This window comes from Macaca fascicularis, chromosome 7, assembly GCF_037993035.2.
Source record: "Macaca fascicularis isolate 582-1 chromosome 7, T2T-MFA8v1.1".
In the NCBI taxonomy this organism is placed as follows: domain Eukaryota; kingdom Metazoa; phylum Chordata; class Mammalia; order Primates; family Cercopithecidae; genus Macaca; species Macaca fascicularis.
In genome coordinates this window covers 86,763,756-86,782,073 of record NC_088381.1, presented here as the reverse complement: position 1 = coordinate 86,782,073, position 18,318 = coordinate 86,763,756, and the positions used below count along the sequence as shown (strand labels likewise).

Here is an 18,318-nt window from a genome sequence, read left to right as displayed (position 1 = left end):
GGCTCCCTGTCTTCTGCCCTGCGCTGAGTGTCCGCATCGCCCTCGCGGCAGTCGTGGGCACCCCGCTCGGCGTCGGTGCCTGAAGGAGGCCGCAATGTCGGCCGAGACCCTGGCGGCGGAGGCCGTGGCGTCGCGCCTGGAGCGGCAGGAGGAGGACATCCGCTGGCTGTGGACGGAGGTCCAGCGCCTGAGGGACGAGCAGCTGAACGCGCCCTACAGCTGCCAGGCGGAGGGGCCGTGCCTCACGCGGGAGGTGGCGCAGCTCCGGGCCGAGAACCGCGACCTGCGCCACCGCCTGTGCCGCCTGCGGCTGTGCCTCGCCGAGGAGCTGAGCCGCCAGGCCACGCTGGAGAGCGCGGAGCTAGAGGGGACGCAGGAGGCCGGCGCACAGGTAAGCTGGCGGTGGGGACTCGGGAGGACGCGGGCGGGGCGGGCCGAGATGGTGCGCGCCGAGCGGTTTTCAAGTCCAGGGACAGGTGCGGGGGCGCCCCGGGGGAGAGACAGCCCAGTGCCCTGCGGGTGGCCCGCCCTGTCCTGCTGTGTGCTCCTGTGTGGTGGCCTGGGGAGCCGCTGGATTTCCAGCGTCGCCAGACTTGCCAAATGCTGTTGATTTCTCAATTCGTCCATTAAAGAGCGTGCCTCACATCTTTTTCAGGGGCAGAAATAGTGTTTTCATTTGTTTGAAAAAATGCTGAAGTGTTTAAAACTCGTTATTCTTTCCTTGGGCAGAAAGACTAAGAGCTGCGTATGTAAACTCTTTCATTCTCTCTGGTTCTTTTTTGTTATTGTTGGGTTTTTTTGGGCGAGAAGTTTTAGCTTTTTGTGCCCTTGTTTTGGTGGTTTATCTCGAGAGGATAACTGTATATTTAGCATTTTTATTTAATGCAGTATTTTATGATTTTAGAAAGGATAAATTATCTTCTTTTAACATCATAAACTTTCTGAGTCCTGAAGCTTCTCAGGCTGTGAGATGTTCTGCAGTCCTTTTGGAAGGACAGCTGTGGTGAACTAGCAACATCTTCATGAAATAGTGCATTTGATGTGGCAGGCAGCAACCACACGTTTTCCAGCCACATTATTTGTTTAAAGTTCAAGACAAAAAGTTTTCAAGGGCAAAATATATTAAATGTGCTTAGCAACAGTGTGACAGGAAGGACTGAACCCTGGAGAATGACTTGCCCACTGAGAGTTGTAGGTGGTGGCCAGGAGAGCACAGCTGTGAGCCTCTAAACACAGGCCACTTACAGCCTGCTGGCATGACTCTCTTAAGATATGTTGCTTTTTTTTTTGCCATTGATGTGAGTCATTTATAATTTATCTTTCAGCGTCCTTCTAGTCAAAGCCAAGACGAGGATATGAAAAACAAGAAAATGAAGGAAAGCGAGCCTGACAGTGAGGTAGTTGTTGCTATGGAAACAATATAAAATACTACCTGTAATTTTAAATATGTGTATATAGTTAATCATCTAGGATTTCTAATTTTAAAATTACTGATTAAATTATTATTTGGGTCACATTAGTGTATTTAAAATTTTTCAAACTGTAAATATGAGATGTCTTGAGAAATGAGCTGCCCATATTTAATAAACATATGTATTTAATCTATTTAAGTTGTGCTTGCAGTTTGTTTGTTTGTTAGTTTTTGGTTTTTTTTTAAGACAGAAGTTTGCTTTTGTTGCCCAGGCTAGGGTGCAATGGCATGATCTTGGTCACTGCAACCTCTGCCTCCTGGGTTCAAGTGATTCTTCTGCCTCAGCCTCCTAAGTAGCTGGGACTACAGGTGCATGCCACCAAGCCCGGCTAATTTTGTTTATTTATTTTATTTTTTTAGTAGAGATGGGGTTTCACTGTGTTAGCCAGGAGGATCTCCATCTCCCGACCTTGTAATCTGCCTGCCTCGGCCTCCCAAAGTGCTGGGATTACAGGCGAGAGCCACGGCGCCCGGCCTTTTTATTTTTTTGTATTCAGGAAATTAGCTACTTTGCTTTTGTATATAAAGCATTAAAACAACCAGTAAGTATTTATCTAGCATCAACATTTGGTAGGAGTGAAGGAGGAATATCTGGGCCCAAATAAATTAGTCTGGTTGAGGAATTCAGGCAGACTCAGGACAAACAACTAGAGAACAGAGTTCAGTGGTGTACAAGTAAGTGCTGTAATGTGTGACTGTGTACCCATTCTGTAAACAGTAGAAAAGGGAGGTGCCGTGGGGCTGGGCATAGTGGCTCATGCCCATAATCCCAGCACTTTGGGAGGCCGAGGCGGGCAGATCACAAAGTCAAGAGATCAAGACCATCCCGGTCAACATGGTGAAACCCCGTCTCTACTAAAAATACAAAAAATTAGCTGGGCGTGTGGCGGGCACCTGTAGTCCCAGCTACTCTCAGGAGGCTGAGGCAGGAGAATCGTTTGAACCCAGGAGGAGGAGGTTGCAGTGAGCTGAGATTGTGCGACTGCACTCCAGCCTGGTGACAGAGCGAGACTCTGTCTCAAAAAAAAAAAAGGGGGGGGGGGAGGTGCCAGTGGGTAAAATAGGTGGAGGACGCGGGCTTTGAGGCTGACCTTTAGAGCTAAGGAGAAATTAGATAGGCAGAGAGGAGCTTTTTGGTGTTGGGAAGTACACATGCTCTTAGCCTTACAGTGGGGTTATGTCCCAATAAAACCAATGTGAGTTTAAAATGTATTTAATACACTTAAGCTAGTGATCATCATAGCTTAGCCTAGCCTACATTAAAAGTGCTCAGAACACTTACATTAGCTTACAGTTGGGCAAAATTCTCTAACACAAAGCCTATTTTATTATAAAGTGTTGAATATCTCGTGTAATTTACTGAATACTGTAGTGAGTGAAAAACAGAATGGTTGTATGGAATACTCAAAGTACAGTTTCTACTGAATGCATATCACTTTCACAACATCATTAAACTTGAAAAATTGTGGCTGGGTATGGTGACTCATGCCTGTAATCCCAGCACTTTGGGAGGCCAAAAATCATTTGAGATCAGGAGTTCGAGACCAGCCTGGCCAACATGGCGAAACTCCATCTCTACTACAAATACAAAAATTAGTCTGGCAAGGTGGCAGGTGCCTGTAATCCCAGCTACTCGGGAGGCTGAGGCAGGAAAATCTCTTGAACCTGGGAGGCAGAGGCTGCAATGAGCTGAGTTCGCGCCCCTGCATTCCAGCCTGGATGACAAAGCAAGACTGTCTCAAAACAACAACAACAACAAACCAAAAAGCAACAACAACAACAACAACAAAATTGTAATTCAAACTGTGGTACATTGGGAGCATCTGTAGAGCTGAGAAGGCAGTGAGGGGGTGAAGCTGATTCAGAGCTGAGCAGCTGGAAAACAGTAGGCTGTATATATTAATCTCATTATAATTTCAGGTGAAACAACCAATTTTCATAAAAGAAAGATTGAAGCTTTTTGAAATACTGAAGAAAGACCATCAGCTCCTACTTTCCATTTATGGAAAAAAAGGGGATACAAGCAATATCATCACAGTGAGAGTGACTGATGGGCAAACAGTGCAAGGAGAAGTCTGGAAAACAACACCTTACCAAGTGGCTGCTGAAATTAGGTAAACCATAGTGTGGAAAAGATATTCAATATTAAGTAATTATACTGGAGCCTGGTGAAAATGTTTTCTTAGGGACTGCTAATATATTACTCTATTCTCACGCTGCTAAAAGGACACATCCAAGACTGGGTTATTTATAAAGGAAGAAGGTTTAATTGACTCACAGATCCACAGGGCTGGGGAGGCTTCAGGAAACTTACAATCATGGCAGAAGGGGAAGCAAGCATGTTCTTCTTCACATGGCGGCAGCAAGGAGAAGTGCAGAGCAAAGTGGGGGGAAAACCCCTTATAAAACCATCAGATCTCATGAGAACGCAGTCACTACCAAAGAACAGCATGGAGGTAACAGCCCCTATGATTCGATTACCTCCCACAGGGTCCCTTCCACAAAACGTGGGGATTATGGAAACTACAGTTCAAGATGAGGTTTGGATGGGCACACAGCCAAACCATATCAGCTAATTTTTTTTTTCTTATTCAGTTGCATAAATTAAATGTATTTAATTTTTTTCCTCTGGCTTCTCCAAGGGCCATGTAAATAAGTAGTTGAATATCGGAACACAATCATTTCCTGTTCTCATAAAAATATATAGGAGAGAAGAAATCTGTCTTGACAGGCCATTTTACACTGACTTTATTCATCAATCAAGTAATTTCCGTGAGTTTTTACAGGTCTTTTAATTATAGATCGAAGATATATGTGTTAGAGCTATTATTAGTCTTGGAAAAGTGCATTGACCTTTCTAGGAATTAGATACATTAGTGAAGTTATATTGTTTTGACTAATGCTAATTCCTAGCATTAGAAGCTATTATATAAATACAATTATATAGCTTCTATACAATTGTATTTAATGCCATGTAAATAAATGTTTATCATTTAAAAAACAAACTGTTTCAACAATTGAAATTCTCAGATTTTCTTTGAAAACTATGGCTAAGATTATGTTTCTGATTCATCCTGTTGTATTGTTAAATGCTCTCTCAACCTGTTTTCATGTTTTCCAAGAGGAATGATGTGCTAGGAGAAAACAGGTTGTGAAGCAAGAATGTTTGTTTTCTCATGGAGAGTCAGATTGCATGTTAAATGTGTTGGGTCAGTATTTCTCAAAGTGTAGTCCCCAGACCAGCAGCAAAGCATCACCTGGAAACTTGTTAGACAAGCAAATTTGGGGGTCCCACCTCAAACACCCTGAATTGATCAGCTATCTGTGTTTGTATGAGCCCTCCAGGGGCTTCTGATGCAAACTAACCGTCTAGAAGTGACCAGTCCAGCCTAGTGAACATTTCTGGCCCATGCAGTTATTTATGAACCCAGCTTCCTTCAATCTTGTTGATCTGCTGTCCCCTAGGTAGGATTTGTTTGTGTCTAGCGGTGGAAGTTGGGTCCTTGCACGGGCCTGCCTGCAGTCAGGAGGAAGAGAAGCTGCAGAACAATGATGCTTTGAGGCCAAGACCCCACAGGGGCTGGCTTCAGTTTTCACTCACATCCTGTTAGCTCTCATTTAGTCACATGGCCATGCCTAGCTGTAAGAGAGAATGGGAATATAGCTCCACTGGCCACCCAGACACATGTGCAGCTAAAGCATTCATACCATGGAAGAGAGGAATGGTTTATGGAACAACAGGGAGTCTGCCACAGTCTGCCCCTCTGATATCCAGATATCTCTAGGTACCCTTCTTTCAACATCTGACACACTCACTCCCCAGGTGAGACAACTCTTTTGTTCCATAGCTCAAAGCCTGGGATTTCTGAGTGATGTACAGAACACCCCCCCATCAGGCTGACCACTTGCATTCTAGTGACAAATAAACTAACAGACAAGTCTGCTCACACCACACGTGTATGCAGTACACAGAAGACAATCACAAAGTGTGTGCTTGGAAAAAAGAAAGAGGAGAAATATAGCAGGGAGTGGTATAGAGAAGTCGTCAGATTCTGCTGGAAGCCATTGTGAGGCCCCACAGCCTGGCAGCAGTTAGTGCTTGTGTTAGCCCACCTATTCATCCTTTGTTCTCTGGAAGCAGCTGTCTTGTCCATGATCCCCCATGGGCCCTGATTTTGCACTTTGGTAAGTTCAGAGTTGTCCATTACCCTCATTTGTCACATCTGAAGTGCACGACAGTTTGTCCTCTTGGGGTCTGTGCAGTTTGCACAGGTCAGTTCTGTGGTGCACACTTGGGGCCTGAGGGTTCCTTTAAGGATCACATAGTTACAGATATTTGTGAGCTGGGCTTATAATTTGTTTGACAATATCATTTCCATCATCAGTTAGCTATAGTAGGCTTCTGGTCTGTTTGTAGCTAATCCGTTCCACATGAAAGTAATTTCACTTAAAGAATCTTCTAGATAGACTTCTCACCCTGTTGTTTCATGGCTTTTTAATTTGGCTCACTCCTGTTTCCTCGTTTAATGGACTGAGAGCATATGAAGCAAAAGACTTTTGGGAGGGAGACAGTCTTGCTCTCTAATCCTTGCAGTTCCACTGGCCTCTATTTTCTGGATTTATGTGTGGCCTTTGAGAAGGGCTATCAGTGCCTGTCCCTCCTGCTATTTGGGAAGGAAGATTGTCTTTCCAATCTTGCATAGCTCCACGTTTCTGAACTTTTAGTCAGTTGAATTACAGGACACAGGCAGGGGGAGCCTCCCTATCCCTTCCATCTCTGCTAGCAAACTAGATTATTTTCATCTGAGATAACGCATTCTTGTAGCTTCTTGCTGAAAGCAATAAGAGTTACCCAGGGTATACCAACACTGTCCCCTCGCCCCCATGCCCCGCCCCTTTTTCCTTCTCGGCTCACCACGATCTCTGCTCTCTGGTTTCAAGGGATTCTCCTGCCTCAGCCTCCCAAGTAGCTGAGATTACAGGCATGTGCCACCACACCCAGCTAATTTTGTATTTTTAGTGGAGATGGGGTTTCTCCATGTTGGTCAGGCTGGTCTCGAACTCCCAACCTCAGGTGATGTGCCCACCTCGGCCTCCCAAAGTGCTGGGGTTACAGGTGTGAGCCACCACACCTGGCCTTACTCTCCCCTTTTATATCTGCTTTCTTGTGTGCTACAAGCACTGTGACACATGGTTTGCCTGCAAGTTTTATCAAATATTTTGTTATACTATCACAAAGGTTACTGGCTCTCCATATGTTAGAGTCTGGTTCCTTGTTACTCACTGCCAGTCTGCTAAGCCAGTGCCACATGTTTTGGATTTTTACTTCCAGGTCATTATTTCTTTATTACTTAAGATATATACTAAGCTGCTACAGCAAAGACATCATAAGAAACTCAGTCACTTGAATATGGTCAAAGTCTGTTTTTCATATAGCAGTCTAGACGTGGGTGGCCAGGTTGACTGGGTGACATATCTCCATACAGTCATTTGGGGACCCAAATTTCTCCCATCTTGCTGATCTGTCTGGTACAACGTTGCCCTTGTCTACATGGTCCAGAAAGAACAGCACATGGGTTCCCATCTACAGAAGGTGGAGAGAGGATAGAGAAGTGCCCTCTACTGTTTTAATGATGAGACACAAAAGTGTTACACATGACTTCTCCTTCTGTCCATTGGCTCCAAATCTGGCCACATCTAGCTGCAAGGAAGGCTCGAAAACTCCGTCTGTAGAAGAAGGGCAGAATGGCTTTGCGGAACATGTAGCCATCTGTGACAGTCAGTAGAAATGAAAAGAAAGTCCTACTTGATTAATAATATCTAACATTTATTAAGTTACTGTTATCATATGTACACATTACGTAATCCTGAGTATAAGTGAATGAGGAATGTCCTGTAATCCCCATTTTGTAGATAAGAACACTGAGGCCTAAAAAGCTGAGTAAATTGTCCAATATTTAAACCCAGTTTGGCCTTTCACCTGTGTGCTCCTAACCACAATGCTGTACTGCTGCTCAAGTTAATCACAGAAATGTAAATTAAAAGATTACATTGTAGTCTGGGCACGGTGGCTCACACCTGTAACCCCACCACTTTGAGGGGTGAAAATGGGCAGATCACTTGGGTCAGGAGTTTGAGACCAACCTGGCCAACAGGGTGAAACCCTGTCTCTACTACAAATACAAAAAGTAGCCAGACATGGTGGCATGTGCCTGGAATCCCAGCTACTCGGGAGGTTGAGTCAGGAGAATCACTTGAACCCGGAAGGCAGAGGTTGTAGTGACCTGACATTGCGCCATTGCTCTCCAGCCTGGGCAACAGAGTGAGACCCTGTCTCAAAAAAAAAAAAAAAAAAGCTGTAGAGTTGATATAATTTAATAGTACCTAACATTATGAGAACTCAGAGACAAGATACTCTTGTAACTCTGCTAGTAGGAAAATTTTGCAATATATTCTGACAGAAGTCACGGAAAATGCATTTCCCTTGACTAGCAGTTTAACCTCCAGAATTTTTCCTGAGAAAATAATTGAGTAAGATATATATTCAAGAATGTTCATTGCAGCATTATTTTTCATTACTACTCATCCCCCAAAATACCCATAAAAATAATTAAAATGCCTAGCAAATATTGGTTCCTCTGTGACTATTAAATATCATATTTTAGAAGTCTGTCTCCTGTTAGGGAAAATGCTGTGATTTATTGTTAAGTTTAAGAAGTAGGTTATAAAATAACATAATTATGATACTATTAAATATTTTTTATTCCTATATATTAAATAATGTGGAAAGATATAAACAAAACATCAATGGTAATTTCTTGGTGGTGGAATTATAGGTGACTTTGTGTGTGTGTGTTTTTCTGTGCTTTCCAGGTTTCCTTTCTTAACTTGTGATTTTGTCAACAATTTTCAAACAATAAATTTACTTAAAAGATACACAAAAAAAGAGAAAGAAAGAGATCAACACCTCACTAGAAGACCATCCTGGCCAATGTGGTGAAACACCATCTCTACTAAAAATACAAAAGTTAGCTGAGCGTGGTGGCGTGTGCCTATAGTCCCAGCTACCAGGAGGCTGAGGCAGGAGAATTGCTTGAACCCAGGAGGCAGGGGTTGCAGTGAGCTGAGATCGCACCACTGCACTCCAGCCTGGCGACAAAGTGAGACTCCATCTCAAAAAAAAAAAAAAAGAAAAGAAAAGAAGCGAAGGAATCGGATAGTTCATAAAAGTAAAAATAGCTTGTAAGCATGAACCAAAATTAATAATTAAATCAAAACAACAATTTTCAATGTCACGTAGACAAAGATTTTTAAAAATTGGGGTACATGGAAGTGATGCGTTCAAATGACATCAGAAATCTTTCAAAGGTACATCACCTTTGATCTAGTAATTCCAATTCTGTGACGTATTCCCAGAAAACAGTCACAGAAGTCGCAAGATGCCTGTGTACAGATGTCTGTGTGGTATACTCTGTGAGAGCAAAACTTAGGCGACCTCAGTGTGCAGCAGTAGAGGCTTCATTAATAAATAAATACTTCCAGACTGGGAAGTATTTGGAAGGTTATCTGAGGCATGATAGAGAAAACGCAAGCTATACAATTATGTTGGCAACTGCTTTTAAAGACAGCACATATGTGTGGGTGGGTGGATGGAGGTAGAAAAACCACTGGATGGAAATGTACCAAAATGTTATAAGTAGTGATTTATGATATTTATGTGTGATTTTTTTTATCCTATGTGCTTTCTCAGTTTTCCAAGTTTTTTTAAAACAGTGAATGTGTATTACTTTTCTACATAAAATAAATATTACAAAACAATAAGTATCTGTCTTATTCGTTTACGTTTGTATTTTCTATACACTTCAAAAAAAAAAAGAAAAAACAACCCTAGAAATTCTTTTAATCTTTTAAGGAATCATTGTAACAATGATAAGGTTAACTCCCAAGTGGCTTTTCTCTTCCTAGTCAGGAACTGGCTGAAAGCACAGTAATAGCCAAAGTAAATGGTGAATTGTGGGACCTGGACCGCCCGTTGGAAGGGGACTCTTCTCTACAGCTGCTTACATTTGATAATGAGGAAGCTCAAGCTGTGAGTATTTAAAATCCAGACAGCCAAACTTTGGGTGGTTATGTTGTAAACTATATTATATAAGAAGCCACATATTGAAGTCACGAATGTTGAGTTTTTTGGGAGTTTCTAAGATTTAAAATTTGAATATTGATGTTTAATAAATATCTGTGGCATGAATGTATACAAATACATGTCGATTTTTAAAGTAGCCCATAATTTCTTTCTTTCTTTTTTTTTTTTTTTTTTTTGAGATGGGATCTTACTCTGTCACCCAGGCTGGAGTACAGTGGTGCAATCATGGCTCACTGCAGCCTCAACCTCCCCTGGCTCAAGTGATCCTCCCACCTCAGCCTCCCGGCTACCTGTGACTACAGGCACGCACCTACACACCCAGCTAATTTTTCATATTTTTTGTAGAGACAGATTTTGCCATGTTGCCCAGGCTGTTCTCAAACTCCTGAGCTCAAGCAGTATGCCTCCCTCAGCCTCCCATAGTGCTAGGATTACAGGTGTGAGCCACTGTGCCCAGCCTTATCATTTCTTACAATAATCATTTCCTTAAGTTAGAATGCTTTGGTTATTAAATCAATGTGTGTTTGAAATGAATTGTTAATAGACTGTTAAAAATGGGTCTACTTTATAATTTAATTTGTATCGAAGAATTTGAAGAAATTATAAGACTCAAATATACTTTAAATACTTAATATAATTTTCTATAAAATAAATACCACATTTTTCACATATGCATGTAATATATGATTTCTGATATACATTGTCGCCTGAACGTTGCAGTCGCCCTTCAAGCTGTCCATTATCTTCATAAAACCTAACTTATGATTAGCTTAGGTTACAGTAATTGCAAGGCTTATACTAAATTTCTTTAAACTATAAGAACCATATTTTAATTTCTGTTTAAAATATGCAAAGTATAACAATTAAATATCTAAATGGTATGCTATTAATAAAACCATGTTTAAAGGTGATTTTCAGAAAGTTCAGTACTGTAAACTGAATTCACAACTCTCCAGCCATAGGTAGCCATGCCTCAGTTTTGATGCACTACTGCCTATGTGATATCTGCACGTAGATATTTTACAAGAATCTTCAGTACATTCACCATGAAATTTTCTATTTTAACCCCAAAATTTATTTCTTTCCTATTTGCCTAAGTCAATGCATTATTCCACCACATACCCAATTGCTCAACCCAGAACCTTGGAGGTTTTGTGTGATTCCTCCCCGTCCCTCAACTCCATCTCCAGTGAGGGGTAAGCCCAGTAGATTTTACTTCCTAGCATATCTAGAATCTGTCCACTTCTCTCCCTCTCCATTGCCACTGCCTGAGAATCTGCACTCACCTTGTTATAGACCCACTCAAGAAACTACCTACTTGCTGTTTTGTCCCCTGAAATTCATTCCCATTGAGCTATCAAATGATGTGTGTAAATGTAAATGTAATCATTGTGCTTAAAACCCTTTAATGCATCCAATTGCATTTGGAGTAAAATGCAAGCTCCTCCCCAAGGCCTGCATGGTCTCTGGCCCTTCCTTACCTCTCTAACCTTTCTCAAGCTATGCTTTGTCCCATCCCTTACGTGTTAGTCACACAGGCCTTCCCGAGTCCCCATGAATGTAGGACACTCACTGTTTTTCTTTATTACAAAGCCCTGTTCATCTCCTTTTAAATATAATTATGCACTTCCAGTTTTGTTTATTGCCTGTGTCTTTCCCAATAGGCTGCACCTGTGTGGGGGCTGTGAGTATGTCTGTTTCTTTCACTATTGTAACCCAACACATAACACAGTATTTGGCTCAACAAATATCTAGGTGTGGACAGTGCACCACGTAAGAGATTTGGGCTGATGCTAGCAGTCAGCCTGCCATCCTAGCAGCATCCAAAGGAGAAGTGCTGTGCCCTAAGGACTGACCCTCTGGGTCTTTCTGCAAATCATATCCCAGCCTATTGCTATGGGCTAGGATTGCACATAGTGGTCCATCGTCTAACTCCTTCTGCTCTGATTCATTTTATCAAACAACTCTTTAATTGTAACTTGCTTTCTATTTAATAAAAGGAAAGAAAGTGCTGACAGATGACTTGATTATCTTACTCTTTTGGTACCTATATCTATTTGGTGACTTTGGTTAGTTTCATTTTATCCATAAACTAAAATGAATTCCTTGGGAACTGAAAACCTTATCAACATTTTGAACTTGGAGGACTGACAGTCGGGCTCTGAACTGTGGTTAATGAACTCATGTATACACTTCTCAGGGGTCCCAGGCAGCCAGCAGACATTCCCTGGCAACACTTTTTTCTTCCTGAGCCATCTTTCAAACTTCCACAGTCACATGCTATTCAGCACATGAAGACTGCTGTGGAGATGCAGAATCTCATTAACTCTAGTGGTGTCAGGAACACTTCAGTGCTCTGTGTCCCTCTCAGAGAGGGTGCCCCTGGAGAAAAAGGAAGAGAGCTAGCACCTGGCACTCCTCGGCCTTCCTCCCACTCTGGGCTTCAATCAGATTTGCACACAGCTGCTCTGCTGGATGTTCCGAGAGGTGTTCATCCCTTGTGACTGATATGCACAGAGGAAATGGGGTTGTAGCTGAGCTCCAGCTGCCACTCTCAGCAGAGTGGCTTCACACTGGCACTGAGCAAGTAGCTCTGGTGGAATGTCAGGGAGGGCTCAGAAAGCATTCTCTTCTAAGTGGGCATTGAAGATTTTCCTTTCAAGTTGATGTTGCTGCCCTTGGTCTTGCCATTTATCTCCTTGAAATGTTCTACTTGTTTACATCATTTTACTACTAATTTTCCATGACATACTTTTGGCAGCTAATGGCCCCTCTGTCCATGCCATGCAGGTGTACTGGCACTCCAGTGCTCACATTCTTGGGGAGGCCATGGAACTTTATTATGGAGGCCACCTGTGCTACGGTCCGCCCATTGAAAATGGATTTTATTATGACATGTTCATTGAAGACAGGTAACACACTGAATACTGGCTTGTGAATGCATGTGTTTCAATTTTATTGTGTTTTAATGGTTACATACTAGCTTAGTAACTTTATACTGTTGACCCTTACATAATGTGGGATTGGGGCACTGATGCCCATGCAGTTGAAAATCTGAGTAAAACTTGTGATTCCACCTAAACTTAACTAATAGCCCGTTGTTAGCTAGAAACCTTAATGAAAACATAAACAGTTGAGTACCACATACTTTGTATCTTATGTGTATTATATACTGTATTCTTAAAATAAGCTAGAGAAAAGAGATGTTAAGAAAATCATAAGGAAGGGAAAATATATTTACCATTCATTTAGTGGAAGTGGATCGTTATAAAGCTCTTCATCTTCACATTGAGTAGGCTGATGAGGAAGTGGAGGGGTTGATCCTGCTGCCTCGGGGTAGCAGAGGCAGAAGAAAATCCACATATAAGTGGACCCATGTAGTTCTAACCTTCGTTGTTCAAGGGTCAACTGTTTTGCATAATATGGCATAGATTGGTTGACCAATTTTGAAAATTATTTTTTGTTTAGATGGTCTAAGCCATTTAACTAAAAATTATTTTTAGTCAAATCTAGATTCAAGAGGTACTTCTAAAATTGTTTTTTGTTTTGTTTTGTTTTGTTTTTTTGTCCCCAGAAGAATATGATATGCTGTTTATCTAATCTTGGACTTGCTAGAGCATGGTATTAATTAAGACCAGAATCGAAAGCTTAATTCCTAGGGAGAGCTTAGTTTAATTTGCTCCATGATAATCAAGGGCATCATTAACCTCAGCCAAGCATCTCACATAGTTGAGTGCCAGACAGGGATGTTTCACAGAGGCTTCTCATTCCATAGACCTATGCTTGAATCATTAGCAAACAGCCAGCCCCGTCCAACTCCTGCCCTGAATTCCTCAGCTTTTAAGGGTACCTCCAGTTGGCACAACCAAAACCTCTGATCCTTCTACTTCCTCCCTGCTCTTCACCACCACCCCACCATCCAGTTCTGCCAGTGTTATCTCCTAAATAGTTCTCCCACGCCCCTCTCCTTCTCTCACTTCTGCCTTAACTTGGCCCCATGGCGTCTCTGGCCTGGATGACTGTGGTGCATTTTATCTTTACCTTCTCCTGCACACCGCTTAATGACCTCCCCAACCAAGCACCCAACGCTCTGTAGCTGCTACTTAGAGACTTGTCCAGTCTGAATCACTATTCCTGAACAACCATGAACTGTGTTTACCTATACCACTTCTGATCTCAAAGGTGTGGGGTTTTTTTCCACATCAACAGCCAGTGCTCCAACTCTCTGGACACCCACTAGGTGTCTAATGATTGAACTCAATTCTGACACTGTCTACCCTGAGTTAGTGCAGATCCCCCAGGTCAAGGGCTCAGTCCCACAAACTGCCCCCAATTCAGATGCCAGCTGGAAGTCTGGGTCTTCCATACTTTTGACCTACAGGTTACAAATCGGGAGTTTCCATGACCCCATCCTTGGGTTCAATAATTTGTTAGGCTAGCTCCCAGAACTCAAGAAGGCGCTTTACTTACCTTACCAGTTTATTATAATGGATGGTACAAAGGATAGAGATGAACAGCCTGATGGAAGAGGTGCTTATGGTGAGGTATGTGGGAGGGGGTGCAGAGATTCCATGTGTCTCTGGGCACCATGCCCCAAGCACCTGGATGTGTTCAACAACCTGGAATCTCTGTGAATCTCGTTTAGGGCTTTTTATGGAGGTTTCATTGTAGAGGCACAATTGATTCAATCATTGACCATTGGTGATAACCCAATCTCTAGTCCCTGTCCTCTCCCCGAAGGAGGCAGGTAGGGGTGCTGAAATTCCCAACCCTTTAATCATGCATTGGTCTTTCTGGTGACCAGTTCCCATTCTGAAGCTACCTAGGGGACCTAGCCACCAGTCATCTCATCAGCACACAAAAGACACTCGTATCACTCCAGAGATTTCAGGATCTTAAAAACCCTATGCCAGAAATCTGGATGAAGACCAAATATATGTTTGTTATTATATCACAGTATCACATCCAGTTCATCTCTTGTTAACATGGCTCCAGTATTCATTCAACAAGATGTTTTTGCTCCCTGCTGTATGCTCTGTGGTGGGTGCTGGTGATTCGGCAGTGAAGGAACCAGTCTGTCCTCATGGAGCTAACAGTCTGGTTGGGGGAAGACAGCAAATGCACAAGCAGCCATCTGCTGCCTGGTGGTGATGAATATAGGAACATCAGCCAGGTGTGGGAGGTGTGTGCCATAACAGGCAGGTGGGCAGGAAGGGGCAGATGGCATTGAAGCAGACCAGAGTAGAGGGAGGGAGCAAGCCCTGAGGACAGGGATACTTATGACATCTGCAGGGAGAAGGTTCCAGGCCTCTGTGGGACTGTCCTGATGTGGGGATATGTGTGGCTTATTTGAGGAGTGGCAAGGAAGCCAGTGTGGCAGGAGGGAGTGAGCACTGACCAGGGGGTGATTCAAAGGAAGTCAGTCCATGCATAGTGGAGGCTCAGTGCTGCTAGGAGCACCGGGACTCTGCAGTCCACACAGATCTCTCCCAGCCTTGGTTCCATAGCCAGTGATGGCAGGGACATGATGAGCACTCCATCTGGCTCTTGAGCAAAACTAAAGTATGTGAAGGATAAGGAAGACCGCACAGAAGAACCAGCCTCAAAGGAGCTCACAGTCCACCTGGATGTCTCCTAGCAGGGCTTCCTGCTCACCTTGCAGCAGAGGAGAAATGAGGCAGGTCGTGGCACCCGTTGATGCCCTAGTCTCCCTCTTTGAGATGCAAGAGTAGTGACCGTATGAATGTTTGACTTTCTGAAGTCCTAGAACAATAAGACTTAACAGATTCAAGTTAGAAAATGTGTCACTGCTGAGCCTTCAGGACAAAGGAAAGAGGGAATGCATAATGTCTGGAAGATCAATGTCAGTTCTCTGCTCTTCTTTTTAGAGCAGTATCCAGCACAGAATTGTCAGCCCTGGAGAATATATGTAAAGCCATCATAAAAGAAAAGCAACCTTTTGAAAGACTAGAAGTCAGCAAGGAAATCCTCCTGGAAATGTTTAAGGTAACTTGGGGAAACTCTTAAACATCTTACTAGGAATATTAAAAATCCATGTAGACTAGCTTCTCCACCTTCCCCCAAATAGTTAGCCATTGCTCACCAAATTGTTCTAATTCTGTTAAGCTACTGTGAGGTTGTTACCAGTTACTTGCTGTGGCATTTCCCTCCTCATCTATTTCCTGAACATTTTAGGGCAGACATAGGTAGGTAAAGGGCCAGGTGAATAATTTTTATATGTGTGTTTATAAATCTGATTAATTCTGAGTATTGTGAATATCTGTCCCCTAAATTCAACAATATTTATAATCCCATATAAAAGGCTGCCTTTTTCTCTTTTCTTTGGGAGTTTTCTATTAACTTTTTTTTTTCAGATTTTAACCTAGAGTAATCTGTATAAAACGGTAACTTTCTCTATATTGTTTTGACCAATGTACTTAAATATATTCCTGATTTTATGTTTTAAAACATATGTATTGGAGAAAACATACATTTTTTTGTTTGTTTGTTTGTTTTTTGAGATGGAGTCTCTCTCTGCCTCTCAGGCTGGAGTACAGTGGCACTGTCTCGGCTCACTGCAACCTCCGCCTCCTAGGTTCAAGTGATTCTCCTGTCTCAGTCCCTCAGCTGGGACCACAGGCATGTGCCACCATGCCTGGCTAATTTCTGTATCCTTTTTGTAGAGACGAAGTTTTGCCATGTTGACCAGGCTGGTCTTGAATTCCTGACCTCAAGTGATCTACCCACCTCAGCCTCCCAAAGTGCTGGGATTACAGGCATGAGCCACCACACCCAACCAAAAATATATATTTTGAAAACACAATATTATTAGTTTTGTGGGCTTTAATAAAAAATAGAGTTGGTTTTGGTAAAAGGTTGCAGTATTCTTTTGTGTGCAGTAAAATATATAACATATAAAATTTACCATTTAATCATTTTTAAGTATACAGTTCTGTGGCATGAAGTACATTTACAATGTTGTCAATCATCACCACCATCCATCTCCAAAGCTTTTTATCTTACCAGGCAGAAACTGTGTACCCATTAAACATTAGCTCCCCATTCCGCCCCTCCACCCCGGCCCCAGCCCCTGGCCACCACCATTCTACTCTCCATCTCTGAATTTGGTTCCTCTAGGCACTTCATATCAGTGGAATCATGACAATATTTGTCCTTTTGTGACTAACTTGTTTCACTCAGCAAAATGTCCTCAAGATTCATCCATGTTTTATGGTTTTTTATTTTATTTTTTATTTATTTGTCTTTTGGAGGTGGAGTTTTGCTCTTTTTGCCCAGGCTGGAGTGCAATGGCGCGATCTCAGCTCACTTCAACCTCCTCCTTCCGGGTTCAAGCGATTCTCCTGCCTCAGCCTCTCGAGTAGCTGGGATTACAGGCATGCACCACCATGCCTGGCTAATTTTTGTATTTTTAGTAGAGATGGGGTTTCTCCATGTTGCTCAGGCTGGTCTTGAACTCCCAACCTCAGGTGATCCACCCACCTCGGCCTCCCAAACTGCTGGGATTACAGGCGTGAGCCACTGCGCCCGGCCTCATCCATGTTTTAGCATGTGTCAGAATCTCCTTCCTTTATAAGGTTGAATAATATTCCATTGTACGGATAGACTACATTTTGTTTACCCATTCATCCATCTATAGACACTTGGGTTGCTTCTACCTTTTGGCTACTATTGTGAACAATGCTGCTGTGAACATGGGTGTGTAAAGTTCTGTTTGAGTCTCTGCTTTACTTATTTTGGGAATATACTTAGAAGTGGAATTGCTGGATCCTATGGCAATACTGGTTTTAAGTTTTTGAGAACTCGCCATACCGTTTGGTGCAGTGGCTGCACCATTTCACAGTCCACCAGTGATGCACAAGGGGTTCAGTTTTCCCACATCCTTGCCAACACTTGTTTTGTTTCATTTTTGTTTTATAGACATCCTAATGGTTGTGAAGTGGTATCTCATGGGGGTTTTGGTTTTGATTTGCATTTCTCTAATGACGTAGTAATGTTGAGCATCTTAATGTGCTTATTGGCCATTTGTGTTTTTTCTTGAAGAAATGTCTTTGGAGAAATGTCTGTTCAGCACTTTTGCCCATTTTCAATTAGCTTTTTGTATTTGAGTTATAAGAGTTCTTGGATGTATTCTGAATATCCATTTCTTAACAGGTATGTGATTTGCAAATATTTAATTCTGTAGGTTGCCTTTTTTTGCAGCTACTTTTAAGAACTGAGCACTGTCTTTGTTAAGGAAAATGATTTGATGTGAATATATAGATATGAAACAGTTAAATCATACAGATACAGATTTTTCTCCCAACAACTACCTCCTTTAAGTAGTTATATAATATAAAGTGCCTTGTATACCCTGATAATAGTGATGCAGGCAGAAAAGAAAGGAAAAGGAAAAAAAAAGAAAAAAAACAAAAAACAAAACCTTAGTTTTATAAATATATCATCATTACTATAAACTTTGCTTTTGTTTTTATACAAATAATATAGCTGTGTCCTTGTCAGAATTTTATTGATTAATGTAGTTAAAATTAGATCTTCTAGAACAGTACTGTCCAATAGAAACATAATGGAATCCACAAGTCTGAGCTACATGTGTAACCTTAAATTTTATGGCAGCTACATTTTAAAAGTAAAAGTTGCAATTAATTTTAAGAAATGTTTTAACCCAATATATAAAAAGTATCAT

General features: G+C 42.1%; 1 protein-coding gene across 18 annotated transcripts in view; it reads left to right on the top strand.

The window, feature by feature from the left end:
• The first annotated feature begins 8 nt into the window (after nt 1-8).
• TARS3 (threonyl-tRNA synthetase 3) overlaps nt 9-18,318 on the top strand; it is a 78,513-nt gene continuing 60,203 nt past the window's right edge. For 10 of the 18 annotated variants that reach the window (XR_012415503.1, XR_012415505.1, XR_012415502.1 and 7 more), the window contains exons 1-6: nt 9-391; nt 1,326-1,400; nt 3,392-3,585; nt 9,437-9,560; nt 12,405-12,526; nt 15,503-15,620. Coding sequence is in view for 9 of the 18 variants with exons in the window: in XM_005560627.4 (XP_005560684.2) it covers nt 95-391; nt 1,326-1,400; nt 3,392-3,585; nt 9,437-9,560; nt 12,405-12,526; nt 15,503-15,620 (930 nt within the window). In the remaining 9 variants the exon portion in view is untranslated. Of the gene's footprint in view, nt 392-1,325; nt 1,401-3,391; nt 3,586-9,436; nt 9,561-10,712; nt 10,811-12,404; nt 12,527-15,502; nt 15,621-18,318 lie in introns of all 18 variants that reach the window. The other 8 variants (XR_012415504.1, XR_012415508.1, XM_005560628.4 and 5 more) reach the window with 3 other exon arrangements.